Below are 21439 nucleotides of genomic sequence, written 5' to 3'. Positions count from 1 at the left end.
CAAGTACAAAACACACACACACACACACATATGGTATGACAACAGAATAAAACATATACAAAAACACACAAAAAACAAACGTCGGCCACACAAACATGAAAACACACACTTACATAGCATTATAACTTAGTTCCACATTTATTTTGTTAATTTTCAATCATGAATACACACACCCATACAATTAAAAGACACAAACTCTCTCACACGTACACAGGTAAATACTTATACAGTATATGACACCCCCACCTCATGTACAAACGCAGAAACACACACACACACGTGCGGTTGACCTCCCACAGGACTTGTTCTTTACTTGCTGACTGAGGCGCACGGCGAGCGTGTGTGCGTGTGTGTGTGTGTGTGTGTGTGGGGGGGGGGGGGGCGCTGGGGGGTGAGAGTGTAGTTGGGGGTTAGCATGTTTTTGTGTGCTGACTCCACACATGATCTCCATTAAGAGGCTACATGGCGGGAGCACACACACAATTTTTATGTTCAGACACGCACACGAAAAACAAACATTCTTTCACAAGCACAACACAAATGCATAGATGCAAATAAAAACACACAAATAGGCAAAAACATACACAAATATGCACACACACGCACGCACAATATGAAACAAACAGTGCACTTGCAAAAACAGGGGGAAAAAAGCACAAATACAATAACACAGTATGAGAACACACACAAATACAAACACACACAAACAAGCATGAAAACAAACACATTTAGGAAACAAAACAAAAATACAAAATCACACACAAATTTGAATACTCACTTATGAAAACACTCAAGAGAACACAAACCCACGCACACACAATATGAAAAACACACAGTGCACACTCCTGAAAAAGACACAAAAGACACATCGTACACCCAGGACCGGTCGCCGGCCAATCACAGGCCACATGTAGAAAAAAAAAGAACACGCATTCACAGTCACATTCTCACCCATCAACAATTATAAGGCTTATGAAGCTAAGTGGCTTTTTGGGGGGGGAGGGGGGAGGGGGGGGGGGGGTTGTAGCAGTACCCGAGATTTGAATCCAGAATTTGACAACTGCATAGCAGACATACTAAACACTGTGGCGCATGTTGCTACAGACAACAATCGTTTTTTTTTGTTGTTTTTTTAACTATGAAAAATGATTTGAAAGTCATTTTTTTTAATGAGATGATTCGAATATAGTAAATCTGAATTTGCGTGCACACTGTTGCCGTTATCTAATTGTAAACGTTCTAATTCCTTATTCTGGCGGAGGGAGGGCGAACCTCTGACTTCAACAGCTGCTTCATGACCCAAAAAACTGTCAGTCTTTCCCTGGAATAAATTGTGGAATGTACCATTCGCTGGTACACACAAGGGGGGGTCCGGGAAACACGCGCGAGCACCGCTTCCTGCTTTCGCGTGCACCTACGCCAAACAAATTCGTCCCCGCCGATACTAATCCACATTAGGACCAGAAATGTTTTGTAAATGAGTGTTTAAAGCGTGGCAACAGTGCGGTTAAACAACATCGGGCGCGTGGCCGCCCCTCGTGTTTTCGAGCGGACCCATAGTAGAATCAATTCGGCTAAAAGGGGAGCTTGAAACGGTCCAGCTCGCGCTTTTGCTGGTAGAGCTGAGGCGCGCACAAGTGCAGAAAGCAGCCGGCCGGCCGCAGTGCACAACGAGCGCGGCTGCCGGGCCGGGCCGGGCCGGGCCGGGCCGGTCGGGCGAGCGGTCGGACCGACGGCCTCCGTCCCGGTCTCGCAGTCCACACGTAGCTACACAAACGAACCGCTGTGCAGTTCCGTAAGGCAACATGTTAACATACTGGGAGAAATTCCACAAACAACAGTGCGTTTGAAAAGGCACTGCGTTTTTGAGCGAATCGTTTATTATTATTATTATTATTTTAGAAAATGTGCAAACATTGTATAGCATTATAACTTAGTTCCACATTTCTTTTGTTCATTTTCAGTCATGAAGCAGTTGTTCCAATACACATTTTTGGTCCCCGCTGTGCAGTATTGGCCGATGGCAAAACCATGTATCGATATCAGACCATTTGAAAAGGAAAAAAAAAACAACAACAGAATTGTTCTTGTAATTCTAAAGAACTGCATACTTTCTTGGATGTAAAATCATTGCCAACATGGCTTAGCACGGTTTAAAAACCTGTGAAACAGGGAAAAAGACTAACAACAGAGTGAATCCACATGAACTTTGTTTTTTTATTGTCTAACTAGCGTAGATGACAGGAAGTGAATGAACTTTTCAAAACCTGAGTTTTGGCTCTCAAAAGCTAAAATTGTGCAATATCCATGTAATTTCCAAGAAAATTAAAAGAAGAATGAATATACACGATGTACCGATTGTATCTATTGCTGTTTTATTCTCACAACGGAATAATTGTTTTTATTAAATTTGAACTGGCTTACCTGAACCCGAATCTTGCGTTGCATCGTGGCCAACGGTAGAACCTGAATCGGTTATTGCACACTTTTACGTTGTAAAATAGTAGAATAGTCCTTGCGGCAAATATCCTGAATGTTGGATGGGTTAGCCTGTATGCTACTTAGTACAGTAGCTAGCTAGCTAGCTACTGTACTAAGTGTGTCTGGGCATTGGTGGAGCATGCATGATGTAGAAACATCTTTAACATTTTAAACTTCGCAAAAGAATGGCTTGCTTAGCTTAATGCTAACATTTCATGGAAAACACCACTGACGTGCTAACATTTCGCATACAGATCCATTTAAGACATGGATATTTGAAGCAAACTATGAAGTAACACATGTAAACAGATATTGCAATACTCACAGGCATATATTCTTTATCCTCTATTTAGTAAAACAATGTCTAGCCTGCTTTTCAAGAGTACATTTGTACCATTCATCCGAGCAAGGGAACTTAACTGTATGTGTGTATGTGACCTTGCCGCATGTTGACCTCATCAACATGGCAGCCTTGCAAAGCTAATCTGTTTCATTGTGAAGGATGCCAACCGCCACGGAGCCACCCCGTGAAGGTGACATTGCTACGGTGGTGCGCAACAGCCCCCCCCCCCCCCACACACACACCACCATTCAACACATGCAAATGCATCATACTAGAAAACGCTTATATGTATATTGCACATCTGTATTTGCTTTTTAGATTTTTTGGCGTGCAATTTTTTTATTGGAGCGTAGCACTGAAATTATACAATAACAATACAGCGCTATGAACTCTTTTTCTTTGGCTTTTCTGAGCAAGTTATAGAAGAAAAAAAAATACTTGCGTGCCTCAGCAGCATCCTGCAATGAAAGTGATGCTGAAAAAAATGCTCTCTTGTTGGGACTTTTGCACCATCTAGTGGTGGTTTGGGTGCAGTCGCAAAAAAGGGGGCGATGCTGTTGGAGATTAAAGGTGTACAGATGTAAAAAGACTTTGTATTTATTTTCACATGAAAACAATGTAAAAGGGTAGTGGAATAGGAAGGAAACACAAAAGCATATTGGCTAAAACTCATTGAGAAGAATGACGACATCAAATCCAATTAATTAAGTGGTGCCTTGAGATACGAGTGCACTTCACATTTCCACCTCTAGATGGCGGCAGCACAGTTGGCAACATCTGGCCAACATAAAAGGAAGTTCGCTTTATGTTTTTAAACTAACTCATTTCAAAGGGGAAACGAGGATTGAAGATAAGAGCGTGGTTGAAGAAAAAATGTGTCAACGTCTCAAGGCACCACTGTAGATTTGTTGTAGCACCTTTGGTAGTCATGAATCCACGTCAAAAAATGAAAATAAAATAAAAAGTCCACCTGCAGTAATCCACAATGGTTAGTCTGATGCGTCCACCGACGAAAGCCTCCGTCAGTGGTCGTCGTCGCCGTCGCCGTCGCCGTCGCCGTCGTCCTGCTCCGGGGGCAGGCTGGCGGGACACGGCTCCATGGTGACGGCCACGCCCATGCCGCTACGCCCCAGCGTCATGTCGCTCACGTATGTCCACTCGTTCCTCTCCGGGCAGTAGCACTCCACGCTGGACACAAAGTCGTGCTGGTTGAAGCCTCCTGGATGACAATGCACAATTGGGTGGGATTAATTGCAATTAGGGCATAATTGGGGTTTCGAGCAGGTTGGTCCAAACTACTACTATAGGGCTGGGTATCGATTCGATTCACAAGCGTTCAGTTCGATTCAATTTCAATTTTTCCCGATTCCATTCACTTCACTTCAATCCGATTTTCTTTTCCTTTTTTGTTCAATCCGATTTTGATTGTGGGAATGCTGAAACCCCGCTTTGGGTAACTCTTTAGTACAAATGCAATATTGAATACTAATCATTGTCAAATTATTTCACGTCCACGACTTTAGATGTCATTCGTCATCAATACGTTTTGTTTCTATATTGTTGCGCTCTATATTCAACATTCAAATTCAACGCAAGCTTTAAGCTTCATACCTCAATATTCACTACAACGACATACAATGTCACAGATTCTTCTATGGCGGCAGAGCTTTGAGAGGTAAACAGGAGGCGAGGGTTCGAATCCCGCCTTCAGCAGACTGCAGTTCAAGTTTTTTCATTTATTTTTCAACTACAATTAAAACTTTATTTGATAAATTTAGGTAAACAGGAGGCGAGGGTTCGAAGACTGCAGTTCAAGTTTTTTCATTTATTTTTCAACTACAATTAAAACTTTATTTGATCAATTTAGGTAAACAGGAGGCGAGGGTTCGAAGACTGGAGTTCAAGTTTTTTCATTTATTTTTCAACTACAATTAAAACTTTATTTGATCAATTTACTTCATAAGCATTCCCACGCAATTTCTGCAGAAATTGCACTTTGTCTAGATAATTATAGAACATCAATTCTGCTTGAATATCAAGGACATGATAAAAAATCTCCACAAACATTAAATTACAAATACAATTTTCCAGAGGCAGTTACGAGTTAAATGATTTATTTATTAATGAAAATAACACGTGTTATAATTACTTAAGTGTTACACAAACATTGACATCAGCGTGGATGAGATGGAAATGTTTCCATAATTCTAATTCAATAATTGTAAATATAAATTAAAAAGATTCTGAATTGTCATGAAGTGCAGCAAGTCAGTTCTTTCGTAAGTATGACAAATTACTTTAAATTAAATTCATGTGAACAGTACATTTCAAGAAAACAGTAAGACACTAAATAAATTGGCCTTCAAAATTAAATTTTCTTGTTAATTTATAGGAAAAAAATTGATATTAAAATAATCAATTCATGGTTTTGTGAATCGATATCGATTATTCGATTTTTAAAAACTCTACTACTTTTACTTTACCGTAATCCATTATTTTTCACGGTGGTTACACTTCAGAACCATCCACAATACAGTAAAACCTCCACCAATCCAGGTTTGTGGTCCCACTATTTACTTATTTTGGCACAATACATTTTTGGTCTAACTTTCGGTTATATCGGGTGTAATTTCGTTTTTGACCACTAGATGGCGGCGCACCTACAGCGTTTAGTTTGAGACGGTGCAAATCTAAAAGAATGATTGTTTTTGTTGAAAAATTATTGAATGTCATCTGCACGCATGATCCAGAACCTTGCTCGACACAACACAACACAAGCAGGAACGAATTGAGTTCCACGCACTCAAGTCAAAATGATCTTTGTGTGTGCCGGTCCGGCCCAGAGATTGAGAGTTGACCGTATTTCATCGTGCGTGTGAGATAAACTGACCGAGCACAAAGATGCGTCCCTGGTGCAAGGCTACGCCGTGCGTGCTCCGGCAGCACAGCATGGACGCCCGGGCCTCCCACGTGTTCCGGGCGACGCTGTAGCGCTCCACGGTTGCCAGCTGGTTGAGTCCGTCGTAGCCGCCGAAGGCATACAGGTGAGCATCGACGCACACCAGCCCTGCCCACAAAGAATCCTCAAATGTGAAAAAGCAATCATGTGCCATTTTGGCAAAAATCGTGCCATGTGTGTAATGATGGAACTGCCAAAAATAATAATAATAATAAAATATCCATCCATCCATTTTCTGTACCGCTTGTCCTCACAAGGGTCGCGGGGGTTGCTGGAGCCTATCCCAGCTGGCTTCGGGCAGTAGGCGGGGTACACCCTGAACTGGTTGCCAGCCAATCGCAGGGCACACAGAGACCAACAACCACACTCACAATCGCACCTGTGGACAATTTGGAGTGTCCAATTCACCTGCCATGCATGTTTTTGGAATGTGGGAGGAAACCGGAGTACCCGGAGAAAACCCACGTAAGCACGGGGAGAACATGCAAACTCCACCCAGGAAGGCCGAAGCCCGGACTTGATCTCACAACCTTTGCACTGGGAGGCAAAAGTTTAAAAAAAAAAACGTTAAAAAAAAATTCAAACATTAAATTAAAAAAATGGAAATAAAAACTATATATACAGTATATGTATTTATATTTTATTATTTTTTTGGGATGCACTGCACACTCTCCTTTTTCTAATCAGTTAGTTACTTGAGTAATTTAAAATGAAAAGACCCCAATAGTTTGACATGAAAATATTTCATCGTACATTTAGAACAGATATAAAATATGCCATTCATTGTGAGTTAACGATTGAAGTCAAGAGATTAATTACGATTAAACATTTGAATCGCCTGACACCCTTGGTGGAAATAAATAAAAAAATGAATATATAAATAGAATTAAATATCAATCAATACATAAAAACGTTCTGCTCTCCAAAAAAAATTTCATGCGGCGGACGCTCTGTCAGGACGAAATATTTAAATGAGGGGGCGGTCCTAAACGTGTCTTGGGTTGGACTCCACCATTGCAAATTGCTGTTTTTTTTTATTTTGCTTATTTTTTTTGTATAAAATTTTTGAATTATATTTTTGATATCAGTCTTAATTTCACTTTTATTTATTTATTTTTATTTATTTGGTCCACCACATGTCTAATTTTCTAATACAAAAAAATGCTTTGCTGCCATCTTGTGGCATTTACAGTGTACATTTTTGGGTGGGCCCAACTCTCGCTATGGCATATCTGAAGCTCGCTGCCGGGGCTCACCTAATCCGCTGCGTGCGGAGCTCATGGGCGCCAACTGGTGCCAGGTGTTTGTGTCCGGCTGGTATTTCTCGACCGCGTTGGATCGGCTCTGCCCGTCCAGACCGCCCACCACGTAGAGCGCCCCTCCGCAGGCCGCCACCCCGGCCCCCAGCCGGGCCACCTGCATGGGGCACACGTAGGACCAACGATTGGTCTCCGGGTCCCACCTGCAAAAGTGAATAAATGCCCCATTTGGGCAATTTGAAGTTAATTGTGTTAAAATGGATGTTGAAACAAACAAGACAAGACCTCCGCCAAGGCCATAATCCATCTGTCATCACAAGCAAATCCCTCGCTGAGTTCTCCTCGGAAGGACACGCTTTAACGTCTTGTTTGCGACTAAGACGAGACTAGACTTTGTTCACGTGCAGTTCAACTTGATCCATGCTGATTTTGGTGCCTTTATAAATTAAACGGTTGCTTGATGATGTTGAGTGGAAAGGCGGGAGAATCGTACAAAATGTTATCACTTATCTAGTGCTTTTATCTTCACACTCAGAGCTCAAGTTTATCAAATTAAACAAGTGATGTAGTAGAATGAATTGAAAGGTTGCCATTTTGAAGGGAAAAATAAAAATAATAGGTCAGTCTAGTAGTTGAATTTTTTTTGAATGTAACATTTTGAATGTGTCAGGTGTAAATGTGTAGAGGGCTGACAAATAAATATTTTATGTGGCCCCAGACACACCCAGACTCGATCTCCAGTGGCCCCGAAGTAAGTTGAGCTTGAGAGTGGAACCCTGCTTTAATCAAAGCACAAAAATACCGAAAAGTTACTCGACATGCTTTCAAGCACTTTTTTTTTTACGTCACATTACTGACACTTTTTTTTTTAGAGGTTAATTAAATATTAATCGGTTATCAAATTACATGTAGTAGTTAGCGTGGGAAGCTAATGTGACGCTAGCGTCATGTAACAATGATAATGTCTGCGGTATGGAAATATTTTAATGTGGAAACTTAGTAGAGACATTTGCAAAGTATACAAATTGAGCAGTCGTGTGGCGATAGGATAAAGCTACATTTAACACAACTAATTTAACTCATTCACTCCCAGCCATTTTCACTGAAGCAACCCCCTTCGCTCCCGGCTGTTTTACTGGATTTTGACTGATTTTGCGAGACCCACAGAATATTGTGCTCTATTGCTATAAAAACATGAATCTTACCAAAAGAAAGATTAGAGTCTTTCATCTTGAAAAAAAAGTACATTTCTGTTTCCCTTTTGCAGCAATCAGCATTAGAATATAGCGAAGTTTCATCATTATTCACAAATCTATTAAAGAATTCTGAGTAATCGAGTGTTTTTTCAACATGGTCCTGGTTCATTTCCCATGCTCTGACGCCACCTGCTGGCCGTTTGTGTAATAACTATAATTTCTTCAAAAGTTCTTTGCAGTTGAGAGGCTGCATCAAAGCCTTCTGTATGCTCTAGCATAAGAAAACATTAAAAACGTATAAATATGTCTTTGGGACACTTAAAACATTTAAAATAGAACGTATTTATAAGTTTTTGGGAGAAAACGCTACCTGAAAAACGTTTGTGCCCCCCCAAAAAAATCCAATTTGAATGATTTATTCATTTACTTACCGCTCCACAGTGTTGTGCAGCGTGGAGCCCTGCGAGCCCCCCACGGCGTAGATGCAGCCGTCCACCACGCCCACCCCCACCCGGTTGCGTGGCGTGTTGAGCGGCGCGCGCTGGCTCCACTGGTTGGTCATGGGGTTGTAGCAGCACAGCGCGCTGGACTCAGTCATGCTTTCCAGCGACAGGTTCCTGCCGCCCACCTGTAGGCCCCAAACAGATGTCATGATGCAAGCCCGCGGCTAACGCTTGACTGGGTTCGAGCGGCTGCGGTCGTACCGTGTAGAGCAGGCCAAAGAGCGTGCAAGCCCCGAGGCCGCTGCTGGGAGCCGACATGTCGGCCAATTTGAGCCACACTTTGCGGACGGGGTCGTATGCCTCCATGGTGGACAGCGAATGCTGCCTGTATCTAGACAAAGGATTTCCGTTTGTCGGATGACAACCAAAGAAACACATTTTAAACACTGCACATTCTTAGGCAGTTTTTACACGTTACAGAATTATTTTTTTTCTTCAAAACAAAAATCATCTGACTACATAACCTAATAAAGTTCCCCCAAAACACAAGTTGTTGTTTTTTCCAGATAAAAACAAAAGGCAACAATTTGGAGATATGCGCCATCCCATCAGGATGTTTTTACATGACCTTTTTCACACATTTTATGATTTTTTTTAACCTTATTAATTATAAATTTTAAAACCAAAAGACAAAAAATTTGGAGATACTGTACATACTTTTTAGGCAGTTTTTACACATTATTAAGTCCCCCCCCCACCCAAAAAAAAGTCATCTGACTAAATTTTTTAAGTCATCACCTAACAAAGTTTCCCCCAAAACACAACTTTTTTGTTTTGTTTTGTTTTTTGTTTTTTGTGTGTTTGTTTGTTTGTTTGATAAAAACAAAAGACAACAATTTGGAGATATGTGCTATCAGACTGTTTTACATGACCTTTTTGGCACATTTTATGATTTTTTTTTTAACCTTATGAATTCCCCATAATAGGCCATTTTTGTTGTGATTTGGGGTTTTTTTGGTCTAAAAGCAAAAGACAAAACATTTTAAGATAATGTATATACTTTTAGGCAGTTTTTACCTGTTGACAGTCTTTTTTTTTTAAAAACAAACAAACAAAAAACAAGTCATCTAAGTACTTTTTTTTTTTTTTTTTTTTGCCATAACCTAACACAGTTTCCCGCAAAACACAACTTTTTTTTGTTTTCAGAAAAAACAAAATACAACAAGTTGGAGGGAGATATGTGCTGTCAGGCTGTTTGTTGACACATTTTATGATTTTTGTTTAACCTTTTCAATTCCCACAATATGTATTTTTTGGGGGGGGGATATAAATAAAAGCAAAAGACATAGAGATGTATACTTTCAAGCAGCGAGGACAAATATGACATAAATACCCGCCAGCCACATAGATGAGTTGTGTTCCACGTATGGGTGCTGGAGGAACCATCCTGACCGTCATTTCCTGGAAGATTTTCGACAGGAAGTCCTTGCAAGCATTGGCCTGCAGCACGCAATCCAAAAAAAATAAAAAAAGAAGCAAAGTGTGGAAAATTGAAATATTCAAAGAGCATGTCATGACCCTTGCTTTAATTTGAAGCATGAACATTAGCCTTCCCCCCGTCTGTTAGCGCTAAGCTAAGGAAAGGCTCAACTTAGGCAGGGAAGTACCTTGCTGAGGATTGGGCAGGAAAGAAGCTGATTTTTGAGGAACTTTGGCGGAAGAGCGTAGATGCGGACAGCATTCAGGAGGGCGTGAAGATACTGGGCTCGATTCTCCATGTCCCATCGCACCCAGTCTGTACACGCTTTGTACACCTTCAAAGGAAATTGATTTTACGTAACGTCATCTACATGTCACATAATACCGTATTCATTAGAACTGTGCAACTAATGGAGGTTTTTTTTTTTTTTTACGAGAGTTCAACATACAGTACATGCCGAAAGTTTTGGACACACTTTCGTATTCAATGCATTTGCTTTATTTTCATGACTGGTTACTTTGTAGATTCTCACTGAATGCATCAAAACTATGTATGAACTGATGTCGAGTTATGTAAGCCCCCCCCCTTTTTTTTTTTTTTACTGAAAATGGATATCGGCTTCAAATATCGGTTATCGGCCTCCTTGACTACTAATAACCGGCATCGGCCCTAAAAAAAAAAACATATCGGTCTCTAGTCAGCACATACCTCAGACTCACAGAGCACCTTGATACTATCCTGACTTATGAGCTCCAGCAGCTGGCAGTGCGACAGACTGAAGAATTCATCTTCTTTTGTCACCTGGACATCACCACCACAAAAAAAAAAGGAAGATTTTGGGTAGAATATCAAGCGACAAATACACGAAGGGCCCAGCGTGTATCCCGCTCATGGGCCTCGCTGATTGTGCTTTTAAACTCGCCAAAATGCGGCCAATTGTTTTTTCTTTTGTTTTGTTTTTTTTACACCAACTCATCACGAGGTAAGACAACGATGATGTCATCACCTCACTGAAGTGCGTGTTGATGTACTCGCGGCCACGCTGGTGCAGGTCAACGCATCCGAGCTCCTCGGCGAAGCGCGTGATGCCGATGACGTTGGACGACTCCAGGTGCTTGGTGAGGAAGTCGCAGCACGCCTTGGCCACGTCTTCCATCTGGAACCTGACATGAGACACGAAGGAATAGTTGGCATTATTAAACCAACTGCCGTGACAAAATTGCAAAAAAAAAGCAAAGCAAAATTTGCCGGCTAATGAGCGTTAAACAGTGTATATAGCATTTGTTACTTCACTTTTTCATCAAATTGTATTTTTAATTTGTTGAACTATGACATGTTTTTCGGGAAAAGTACAACAAGTAGTCAAATCAAGTTCATTCAGAACTTGTTCATTGATGTCAACACGAATAGCAAACGTGGACTTTGGGTACGAGTGAAAGCTTTGCAATCATCGAACATTGCAATTTTGTCTTTCTGAACGCTATTATGTTAACAAAGCCAAATCATCAGAGAAGCAACAACAAAAAAAGAAATGCCTGTAAACGATTTTTGGCGCTTTTAAAAACATTTCCTCTGAAGTTAATAAACTCGTCTTTCAAAAAAAAAAAAAACGGTTAAATTTTTGAATTTGTATTGCTAAGCAAAAAAAAAAGACAAAATCTTCAACAAGGCAGTAATGTACTCTTCAATAATCTTTTCATGCTGAAAAATTATAAAAAATCATAACGTAGTGTTCGACAATCCTCTAAGGTTGAAATGTTGAACTAAAAGGAAAAAGAAAATCGCATTTCCCATAAATATGCTAGCAATGACATTTTTTGATAATTACACAAAATAAAAATAAAAAAATAAATATTTTTTAAACCTCCTACTAGGCTTTTTTAAAAATAAATATTTTTAACCTCATGGCAGCCAAGAGTACGTGCAGCACACAATTCTCGCCCACGATGATGTGCGACGTGTAAGCAAAGTCAATGAGCCTCCCCAACACTTGAGGACAGACGTCGCGCAGGGTGACCTCGGAGGCCTGGCACTCTTTGAAACTGCTCGTGAACATGGCCCGGAAGTAGGGGCTGCAGGAGGCCAGCACCAGCTTGTGCACCTGATGCAGAAAAGAAAAAAAATCATGAAATATTGCATTCTATTGAAAAAATAATAATGAATAAATGACTTCTTTTTTTTTTATGTTTAAAACTGATAACAGTTTTAGCAATTGTAAATTATTGAAAAGTATGAACTCAACAATTATCTAGGGTTGAAATGTTGACTACCTGAAAAGTACAGTTTCAGCAGCAGTTGAATTTCCCCAAAAATGTTGGTATTGATTGACACTGTTTATATTGTATTGCTGGTTGATATTTTTGTAAAAACTTATCGAGAGCTGAAATGTTGATTTTCTGGAAAATGTTAGCATTTGAATTCCCCAAAAATTCCATCTTAACAGTCAATTTTCATAAACTAAAATGTTAGTATTAGCAGTCATATTTCCCTATAGTATCATGTTGGCCATGATATATGTAAACAAATCAACTATCTTGGGAAGAAATGCTGACTTTTCAGAAATGACGCACACTGTGCGAGGGTGCAGTGGAGTTCCGCCATATTGTGATGGGCCCTTATGAAAACTCAAATGTTAGCATTTGAATTTCCGAAAATTACAAGCTTAGCATTCGAAAATTTCCGACAACTAAAATGTTTTCCCGAAAACTACTTAAACTACTGCTAGTACTACTGTACTATAATGTTAGCACTTGAGATTCCAAAAACTATATTGTTAGCATTCGAATTTCCGAAAACTAAAACGTTTGTCCGAAAACTACAATGCTAGCATTCGAATTTCAGAAAACTACGTTAGCATCGAATTCCCGAAAACTAAAATGTTTGTCCGAAAACTACAATGTTAGCATTCGAATTTCACAAAACTAAAACGTTTGTCCGAAAACTACAATGCTAGCATTCGAATTTCAGAAAACTACGTTAGCATCGAATTCCCGAAAACTAAAATGTTTGTTCGAAAACTACAATGTTAGCATTCGAATTTCACAAAACTAAAATGTTTGTCTGAAAACTACAATGCTAGCATTCGAATTTCAGAAAACTACGTTAGCATCGAATTCCCGAAAACTAAAATGTTTGTCCGAAAACTACAATGTTAGCATTCGAATTTCACAAAACTAAAACGTTTGTCTGAAAACTACAATGCTAGCATTCGAATTTCAGAAAACTACGTTAGCATCGAATTCCCGAAAACTAAAATGTTTGTCCGAAAACTACAATGTTAGCATTCGAATTTCAGAAAACTGTTAGCGTCCAAATTTCTGAAAAGTAAAATATTTGTCCGATAACTACAATACTAGCATTCGAATTTCAGAAAACTACAATGTTAGCATTCAAATATACGAAAACTAAAATGTTTGTCCGATAACTACAATGGTAGCATTCGAATTTCCGAAAACTAAAGCGTTATTTCCGAAAATTACAATGCCAGCATTTGAATTTGCGAAAAGTGCAATGTTAGCATTCAAATTCCCCATAACTACAACACTGTATTAACAATCTAACTTTTCAAAATCTAGCATTCAAATGTCTAAGTACAGGACCTGCGTCGCACTATTGTTGCCGTATTCCCTTTGCTCACCTTAAAGTCTATGGTCTTGTCCTTGTTGGTGACGCGCAGCACCAAGTCGCACAGCATCTCCTGCCTCCTGAACTCGTCCATGATCTTCAGTGACTTGGAGGCGTGGCTCTCCACCGTGTAGTCCAGGTAGCCCGAGCCGTGCATGGAGGGCACGGCGATGGCCGAGAAGTCCGAGCCACGCGTCCGCGGCTTCTTTCTCATCGGGCAATGCATTGCGGGATTGCAGTTCCTTGAATTTAGCCCATAAATCTTTGCGCTTTTAATTCAATGATGTCCGAAATTTGCCTCCATTTTTCCCCATCGATGCTTGAGTTACACTTCATTGATGCCAGGCTCATGGCGACGACGTCATCTCGCTCCAACATGGCTGACAGAAGGAAATCCTGACCCAGCTAGTCCACAATCGGATCCAATCAGACGCATGGGTCGCTGCTTAGTGGACACTAACGAGACACTTTCCCAATTTGGAATCCTCTTCCTGCCGTGGTGATACTGCAAGCAATGAGAGAGCTAACGTGAACATGATAGTTTATACATGTGTGAGTTTCACTTCTCTTGGCAGAGGATGCCTACTAATTCATTCATTAAACACAAAACAAACAAAAAAGCTGTTGTATAGCTTACAAATTGTCTTGTTTGTATAAGAATAAATTCAATACAGGGGTGCCTTGAGAAGCAAATTGTATTTGTTACATTACTATACTCCTAACTCAAATCACCTTTCCCTATTGAAAAGAATGGAAAAGTGATTAATCCGTTCCAGACTCACCAAAAACTAAACCAAAGATTTTTTATTTTTTAACATTTAAAAACTATTTTGGTGGCGTTTTTTCAGGGCTTTTCCTCATTTTTCGTGGCAAACATATTTAATGTTTCTTAGCATTTTTTTTTTTTTTATTATAAATGATTTGGCTTTAAAAAAAAAATCATGAAAATTCAAAATTATTTTTTCGTGTGAAAAATAACAGAGGATTTGTTTGAGAGTAAGCAATTAATCAAGAGAATTATTATTTTGGGAGATTTTTTTTTTTTTACAGAAATACTTTTCTTATTTATTTCTATAAAGTATTGTATTGCACTGAAAATGAAGTCTCATTTTTTTCAGAGAATAAAGTGTTACTGGCTTGAGAAATAAAGTTAGTTGGGAGAAAAACATTTTAACCTCCCTTTAACTAAAATGTAAGGATTTTTGTTGTTGTTTTAGAGGGGTGTCATTTTTTTAAAAAAAACATTTCCCTCAATAGCATCACTTCAAACATCCAAAATGTTCTTGAAAAAGATCTAAAAGCCATGCCAAGTGATGAAACAAACAACCTCTAACACTAACTCAAACCTGTTTGATTGCTTGAAGCTTAAAAATATTAAAGTCACTCTGACGTCACTGGAGGCCTGCGACACAAAGGCACGAGGTATGCATTCAATTATTGTCGCCAACGAAAATAGCCTGACAGCGCAATGCGATATGCTGAAAAGTGTATCACAATATAAGGAATTCATATCAGAAGATATAGATTGTTGTTTTTTTACACCTAATGAAAATATGCAAGAATTGTATGGGTTAAAAAGATAAACTACAAAACTATCCAAATATCCAAAAAGGGGAAAAAACTGTTGGAAATATCTGGTATTAGTAACACTAACTTTTTTTTTTTTTTTTTTTTTTTCTGGTGGAGTTCTGGTGGGTGGTGTCTGGTCTGTGCTGGATTTCACCTTCCTTGGTTTTCTTCGGTCCCCTCGGGTCTCCTGGTGTTCGATTTAGGTGAACGGTATGAGATTTTTTTCTAATAGGTTTTCTGGTGAGCTAACAAATACACACACGCACGCACGCACGCACGCACATACACATACTCACCCACACACACAAAAAAAAAAAATATGTATATATATATATATATATATATATATATATATATTAAAAAAAAAAGAAAAAAAAAAAGAGCAATGATGATGACATTTCCGAATGAACAATACTGAGCTCTTTAAAAAAAAAAAAAAAAAAAAAAAAAAGTAACACTAACTTTCAAGGAACATACAGGAATGTTTTTGGTGTACATTGTAATGGCTTATTTGCGGAAGACATTATTCCCTATACAGTTACATTTAAACTTCCTTTGTTCTTCATATAATCACGCAAACTAATATTCTCGGAGTGCACGCATTACATTTGATCAACCGACTTCCTTATATTTTAACTTGTTGGCACCACATATCCATTCGGAGAAGTTTGTTTACTCAGGTTAGTTGGCACAATATAATCTTAATGCATCAGTTGCGCTGAGGTTTAAAACACACTTTTGTTTGGCGCGTGTATGCCACGTGCACGCATATGTGCGCACTTCTTTGTTCAAGCGGCTTCTTATTCAGGTGGGCACTCGCCAACCAGTCAAAACACGCTTTTGGGTTTTATTTTTTATTTTTTTATATTGGATATTTTATCAAATGCATTTTGTATACCAGGATTTTTCAAGAGAAAAAATGATTTGTTTTTAAATAAAATGTTTTTATTCAAGAATAACATTTTTAGGAGAATAAAGTATTTTTTTTTTTAAATAAAACTCAATATTAGTCGTGCTTTAAAAAATTCAATACAATTTTCACTCTTTAAAATTAAAGAAATGAAAGGGGACAGAAAGAAGTAAAAAAATGATATCTGCCCCTGATCAACAGAAAAAAAAATCTATATAAAATAAATGACAGTGAGCAGTTGTTTTCAATGTAACAATTATATAAAATAATTCAACAGCATGTTCTTGTGTTATATATATATTTTCCAGTAATTATACATTTTTATATTTAGGTTTGAAAAAAAAAGTATGTTTCTCTTAATTTATACTCACTTTCTTTTTTTATTTGATTTGTATATTGATGATATCATGATGGGCTTTATACATTATTATAAGGTGGTTAAACTCCTTCAATTCATTACATTTGAAAGTTTTTAGTTGCATAAATAACGGATTAGTGTGGTCTCTGTATCCACATCCGAAAACGACACGGATATCACATTTCGGTAGAAGATAAATAAAATAATAAAATAAATTCATATTGTCGCTTATCAATTTAATATTTTTTCAAGACCGAAGATATTTGTTTAAGAATTTTCTTCTTCTTTTTTTTGTCTTATTTGTTTAGGAATAGAAACAACTCTTTTTTTTCTCTCCAAAGAATAAAGTCATAATTTGGCTAAATGAAAGTTGTCCTTTAAAATGTCTTTACAAGACATTTATTCAGCTGAACTCAGCCAGGAGAACACCTCTGAATGTGTCACTTGCTACGCCTCCAAAGCAAACCAATAAATCTTTTTAGCCGCTAGTCACTTGCTTCACATAAGTAGGGGAAAAAAAAAAAAACTTTCCGCGTGTTTAATTCTTCAAACTCGTGATTCGAACCGCCAGCTTCTGCAAAAAGCTTTGCAGTGCATGCATTGCACAATCAAATCTGTTCAGCCTGCAGTTCCCTTGGCCCTAACACGCCATCATATGACCTCCAGAAAATGGGCGGGAGCTTGGGGCTTGCTGCCTGACTTCTCCACACTGACAAAAGAGGAAAAACCTTTGACAGGAATTCAGTAGTAAAACCACAGTAGGCAAGTAAGCGATAGTTTAGCATCAATGAATAGTGTAAATACAGCAAGGCCAGCCACTATAAAAATGATGGATCAAAAGTATTTTTTTTTTATGTTTTTTTGAAAAACTGTCCATTTATGAGCTGAAAAATAATATAAAAAGGATGAAGTCCTATTGATTGAAAAACAGTCGTTTATTTTTACAAAATAAAGTCATATTTTTAGGAGATAACTACTGAGAATAAACTTTTAAGTCTTTGCCATATCTTTGATTGAGGTATTCTAATAATTTTTTTAATATTTTCTTTTTTTCTTTAAGTAATTTTAGAAACTTTCTTACATAAAAAAAAAAATCTTTAAAATTTTTTATTTACATGTTTAAATGTCAGTATTGTCCTTTTTTAGGCAAGCTTTTTTTTGTAACTTTTGTAACTTTAGAAAATGGCAAATTTGCGAGTTTTTCGCTCTCTGAATATCCCCCGCCACCCCCCCATATATATATATATATATATATATATATACACGTGGCCTTAATACGCCGTCGTATATTTTGAAACAATCTGGAATTTTGTTGGAGGTTAATCCAGTGCTTCTCTATTTATTTTTTTTGTTAATGACAGATGTGTGAACTGTTTCATCATCAATGATGTTACAATTCTGGAATAGGATGGTTTGACTATGTCAATAAATGAGTCACATTCAGAAGTTGAGTTGGGGTGTCTGTCAATCATATTTGCAGTTATTATGAAAGTTCTTACATGTAATAACCACTACTGTATGATAAGAGAGAGGGCTAACCAGTGGTTAGACTTCTTTGCACAGCATGCACTTAAATGAATTGCTTGAACTTTGGACATCAAGTTAAAAAAAAACACACAAAACTGCTTCGCTGAGATGAGCTGTATTACGTAACACTCTTTTCTGCCATATCATCGCTGCACTGCAATTAAAAGGTGAACAAAGACAAGACACTCTATTGACAGCATCAAAGCTTTTGTATTATCAACTATGAAGTCATTGTACAATATTAATGAGTCGCAAGTCCATTTATCATTGTTTCTCATATTTGTGCGAGGAAAACAAGTCCCACTGACTATTTTCTAGGGATGTCCGATACCACTTTTTGGTGGTACAAGCACTCGATCTTGAGTAGTCACCGATACTGATAAGAGTACTTTTGATACGTTGAAACAAAAAACAACAATGAATGAGCATTTTAAAATAGAATAGAATGCCATTTATTGTCATTATAACGACCTACAGTATGGCATTCTTCTTTAAAATTGCATGAAATGAATGGCAATTTTCTATTCTTTTAATTTCTCATTTCTAGTTCCCGATCATAAAATGACCACAATAGGGCGGCCGATACTGGTACCAGTCACTGTTTTGGAAAGTACTACTACTAATAGTCTGATGCCTTGAAATAAGGCCTGGTATTGGCCCAATAGCTATACCTGGTATAGGTACACGCCCATCCCTACTATTTTTCAAGGAAAACTCCTACTTTTGCAAGAAAATTAATGTAATAATTTTTAAAGGGTAAAAAAGTTTTTATACAACATTTTTCCCACAAGAATAACGCCATATTTTTCCAAGAATATGGTCGTTTTTTCTCATGATGAGTTCTCTTACAAGACTAATATAATAGCCGTTTACTTGTAGTCTTTTTTTTTTGTCATTTCGTTTCAAATCATTCCAAATGAAGATCTCTCTCTGTCACTGTTTACATACGATGTGATTTGTGATCTGATGTTTACATACTCCACTACGCTATCAGATCAGCCGTGCGACATGCGGAGATCGATGTAGACCGCAAGTGATTTACGAAGACAGAGTTTATTCATCTATTTAGCAGAGTAGCTGCGATAGTGAAAATAATATATATAAAAAAAATATATATATAAATATATATATATATATAAATAAAAACAAATATATATATAAATATATAAATATATATATAAATATATATATATAAATATAAATATATAAATATAAATATATATATATAAATATATATAAATATAAATATATAAATATATATAAATATAAATATATATAAATATAAATATATAAATATATATAAATATAAATATATATATAAATATAAATATATATATATAAATATATATATATATATATATATAAATATATATAAATATATATATATATATATATATATATATATATATAAATATATAAATATATATATAAATATATATATAAATATATATATAAATATATATATATAAATATATATATATATATAAAAATATATATATATAAATATATATATATAAATATATATATATATATATATATATATATAGAAAATGATAAAAATGAAATTATATTCTGATTTGACCTCTTTATTCCATTTCAGTTGTTCATATGGAGCACTGTCATTGCGTTTAGTCATTAGGATTAATTCTAATCAAAATACACGACTCCTTGTAAACCCGGCTAATGATTTAAAAAAAATGTGAACCTCATAAAAATCAGTGGTGAAATGAGCAAGTCGCAACTTAATTTCAATGTCAATGCATTTGTTGCCTTTGGTGGGAATACATTTCCTGCCATCATGGCCGCCACGCAGTCTTGGTGATTAGCTGTGCCGCTGCATATTTGTGAGCGTTGTCTGGCAACTTCTATGAAGAAATAAAGCTCTTGTTTGTACTAATAACTGTACTGTACATATTAACCCGGCGATGAAGATTTACCTTGTGTCGCTGCCCTCGTTTCTGCCAAAGCTAACAACGTGAGCAGGCTAACCCAATCAAGTGCATTTCGGTCTTAGTTTTTCATCTTATTTCGGGTGGGTGGGTTTGGTGATAAAAGTAATTCGGGTCGAAAACTAAATGCACTTTTGGGCAACAGAGATTTTTCAGTGGCTTAATACATTTGTACTGGCCCTGCCGGGCCAAAATTTGTAGGTAAAATGTTAATGTCAGTCGATGGACTTCATTCACAATTGTTATCAGGGATTATGAAACAGAAACTATCGTGTGTGTGGCCCAGTTTTTCTCCCCACAGATAAAAACAACAAAATCTGTTTCAATGATTGTTATTATGGGTTATTAACAGGCACAACTCCAGGATTATTTCTCTCCCTGGACTAATGTGGGTCTTCGAAAATAATTTTAATATTTTTGAATATCAAATAAAATACTGGAGGGGATTAACTGGAGCCATGTTGTGAGTGGAGCCTTTTCCTACACCAATATAAGGAATTTGGGGACACTATGTTGCTTAAGTGAAACTTTTGTTTTCCCACGGACAAAGCCATCTTTCTTTTTTTCCACACTAGAAGTCCGTGATTGGTGTAAGCAGCCCTCCGTGACGTCACTGATCAACAAGATATTTTTTAGGGGACACAAAAAAGCCAAACACCGTCGTGAATTGTCAACACACATTTTAGCTATATAATAACGTAGACGTGCTTTAAAAAAAAAAAAAAAAAACTGTCAAAAGGAGTTTAAATCACTCACCTCGGCCAAACTCCCATAGAACATCTGCTCGCCACTTTAACCGACGACGAAAAAGTCCCCAAAAGTCTCGTTTTGAAGTGTACGTAAATGTCTTTTCGGGCTTTCCCTGATTGGTGCTACAACACAGCCACAGAGAGATTATTTAAAGTCGTCCCGTGGAAGTACTGAGGCGCTCCATAGGAGAGGAGGAAGACGTCCGACACAAGAGCATTTGTCACAGTAAAGGCGGGGAGAGATTCCAGCGCCATGACTGTGCAAATATCACACGGACGCGCACGCACGTAGCTCGCGCGCGCGCACGCAGGCCCCACAGGAAATTCTCAAGAACATTCCTCAAAGTGAAAGTGAGCGTGATAAAAGTAGAAATATGAACTAACATTGCCCCTCTGTTGTTGAAAATGTGTCATAACATTTCTTTAGGATTATGAGAAACAAATTGTAATACAGCGTACATGAGAACAAAGTTATAATATAAAGCTTTACTATCACGACAAAAAAGGAAATAAGGTTTCTACACAATATACGCTATGAAACTGGACACTAGTTTAAAAAAATGTATCTCGTAAGTAACAACCAAATAAATAT

At 37.5% G+C, this 21439-nt stretch overlaps 1 protein-coding gene across 2 annotated transcripts; it reads right to left on the bottom strand.

Annotated features, from left to right (window-relative positions):
- Positions 1-3106: 3106 nt before the first annotated feature.
- On the bottom strand, positions 3107-21199 carry keap1a (kelch-like ECH-associated protein 1a). Of its 2 annotated transcripts, XR_015097147.1 has the most exons (13): positions 20855-21199; positions 13799-14290; positions 12063-12262; positions 11168-11324; positions 10870-10962; positions 10349-10495; positions 10075-10181; positions 8943-9072; positions 8670-8866; positions 7040-7245; positions 5715-5891; positions 3795-4043; positions 3107-3378 (listed from the first exon to the last, which is right to left on the bottom strand). XR_015097147.1 is itself a non-coding variant. In XM_086095455.1 (12 exons), the coding sequence occupies exons 2-12, from the start codon at positions 14009-14011 to the stop codon at positions 3847-3849; spliced, it is 1824 nt and encodes a 607-aa protein (XP_085951581.1). In that variant the 5' UTR covers positions 14012-14290; positions 20855-21198; the 3' UTR covers positions 3107-3846. The 2 variants fall into 2 exon arrangements, 1 of the variants encoding a protein (XP_085951581.1); XM_086095455.1 differs by having other exon boundaries at positions 3107-4043; positions 20855-21198.
- Between the last annotated feature and the right edge of the window lie 240 nt (positions 21200-21439).

Source organism: Leptonotus elevatus, chromosome 14 (assembly GCF_054856555.1).
Source record: "Leptonotus elevatus isolate MCC_2025b chromosome 14, RoL_Lele_1.0, whole genome shotgun sequence".
Taxonomy (NCBI): domain Eukaryota; kingdom Metazoa; phylum Chordata; class Actinopteri; order Syngnathiformes; family Syngnathidae; genus Leptonotus; species Leptonotus elevatus.
The sequence above is the reverse complement of the archived record's forward strand: the minus strand, read 5'-3'. Positions and strand labels throughout refer to the sequence as shown.

Bases quoted from the DNA above. Each gene is read 5' to 3' on its own strand.
- keap1a (XM_086095455.1), bottom strand. From the start codon at position 14,011: ATGCATTGCCCGATGAGAAAGAAGCCGCGGACGCGTGGCTCGGACTTC. The intron at 12,263-13,798 runs GTGAGCAAAGGG...TTTCTGCATCAG, and splicing joins ACAAGACCATAGACTTTAAG to GTGCACAAGCTGGTGCTGGC. The intron at 4,044-5,714 runs GTCAGTTTATCT...ATTGTCATCCAG, and splicing joins GGGACGCATCTTTGTGCTCG to GAGGCTTCAACCAGCACGAC.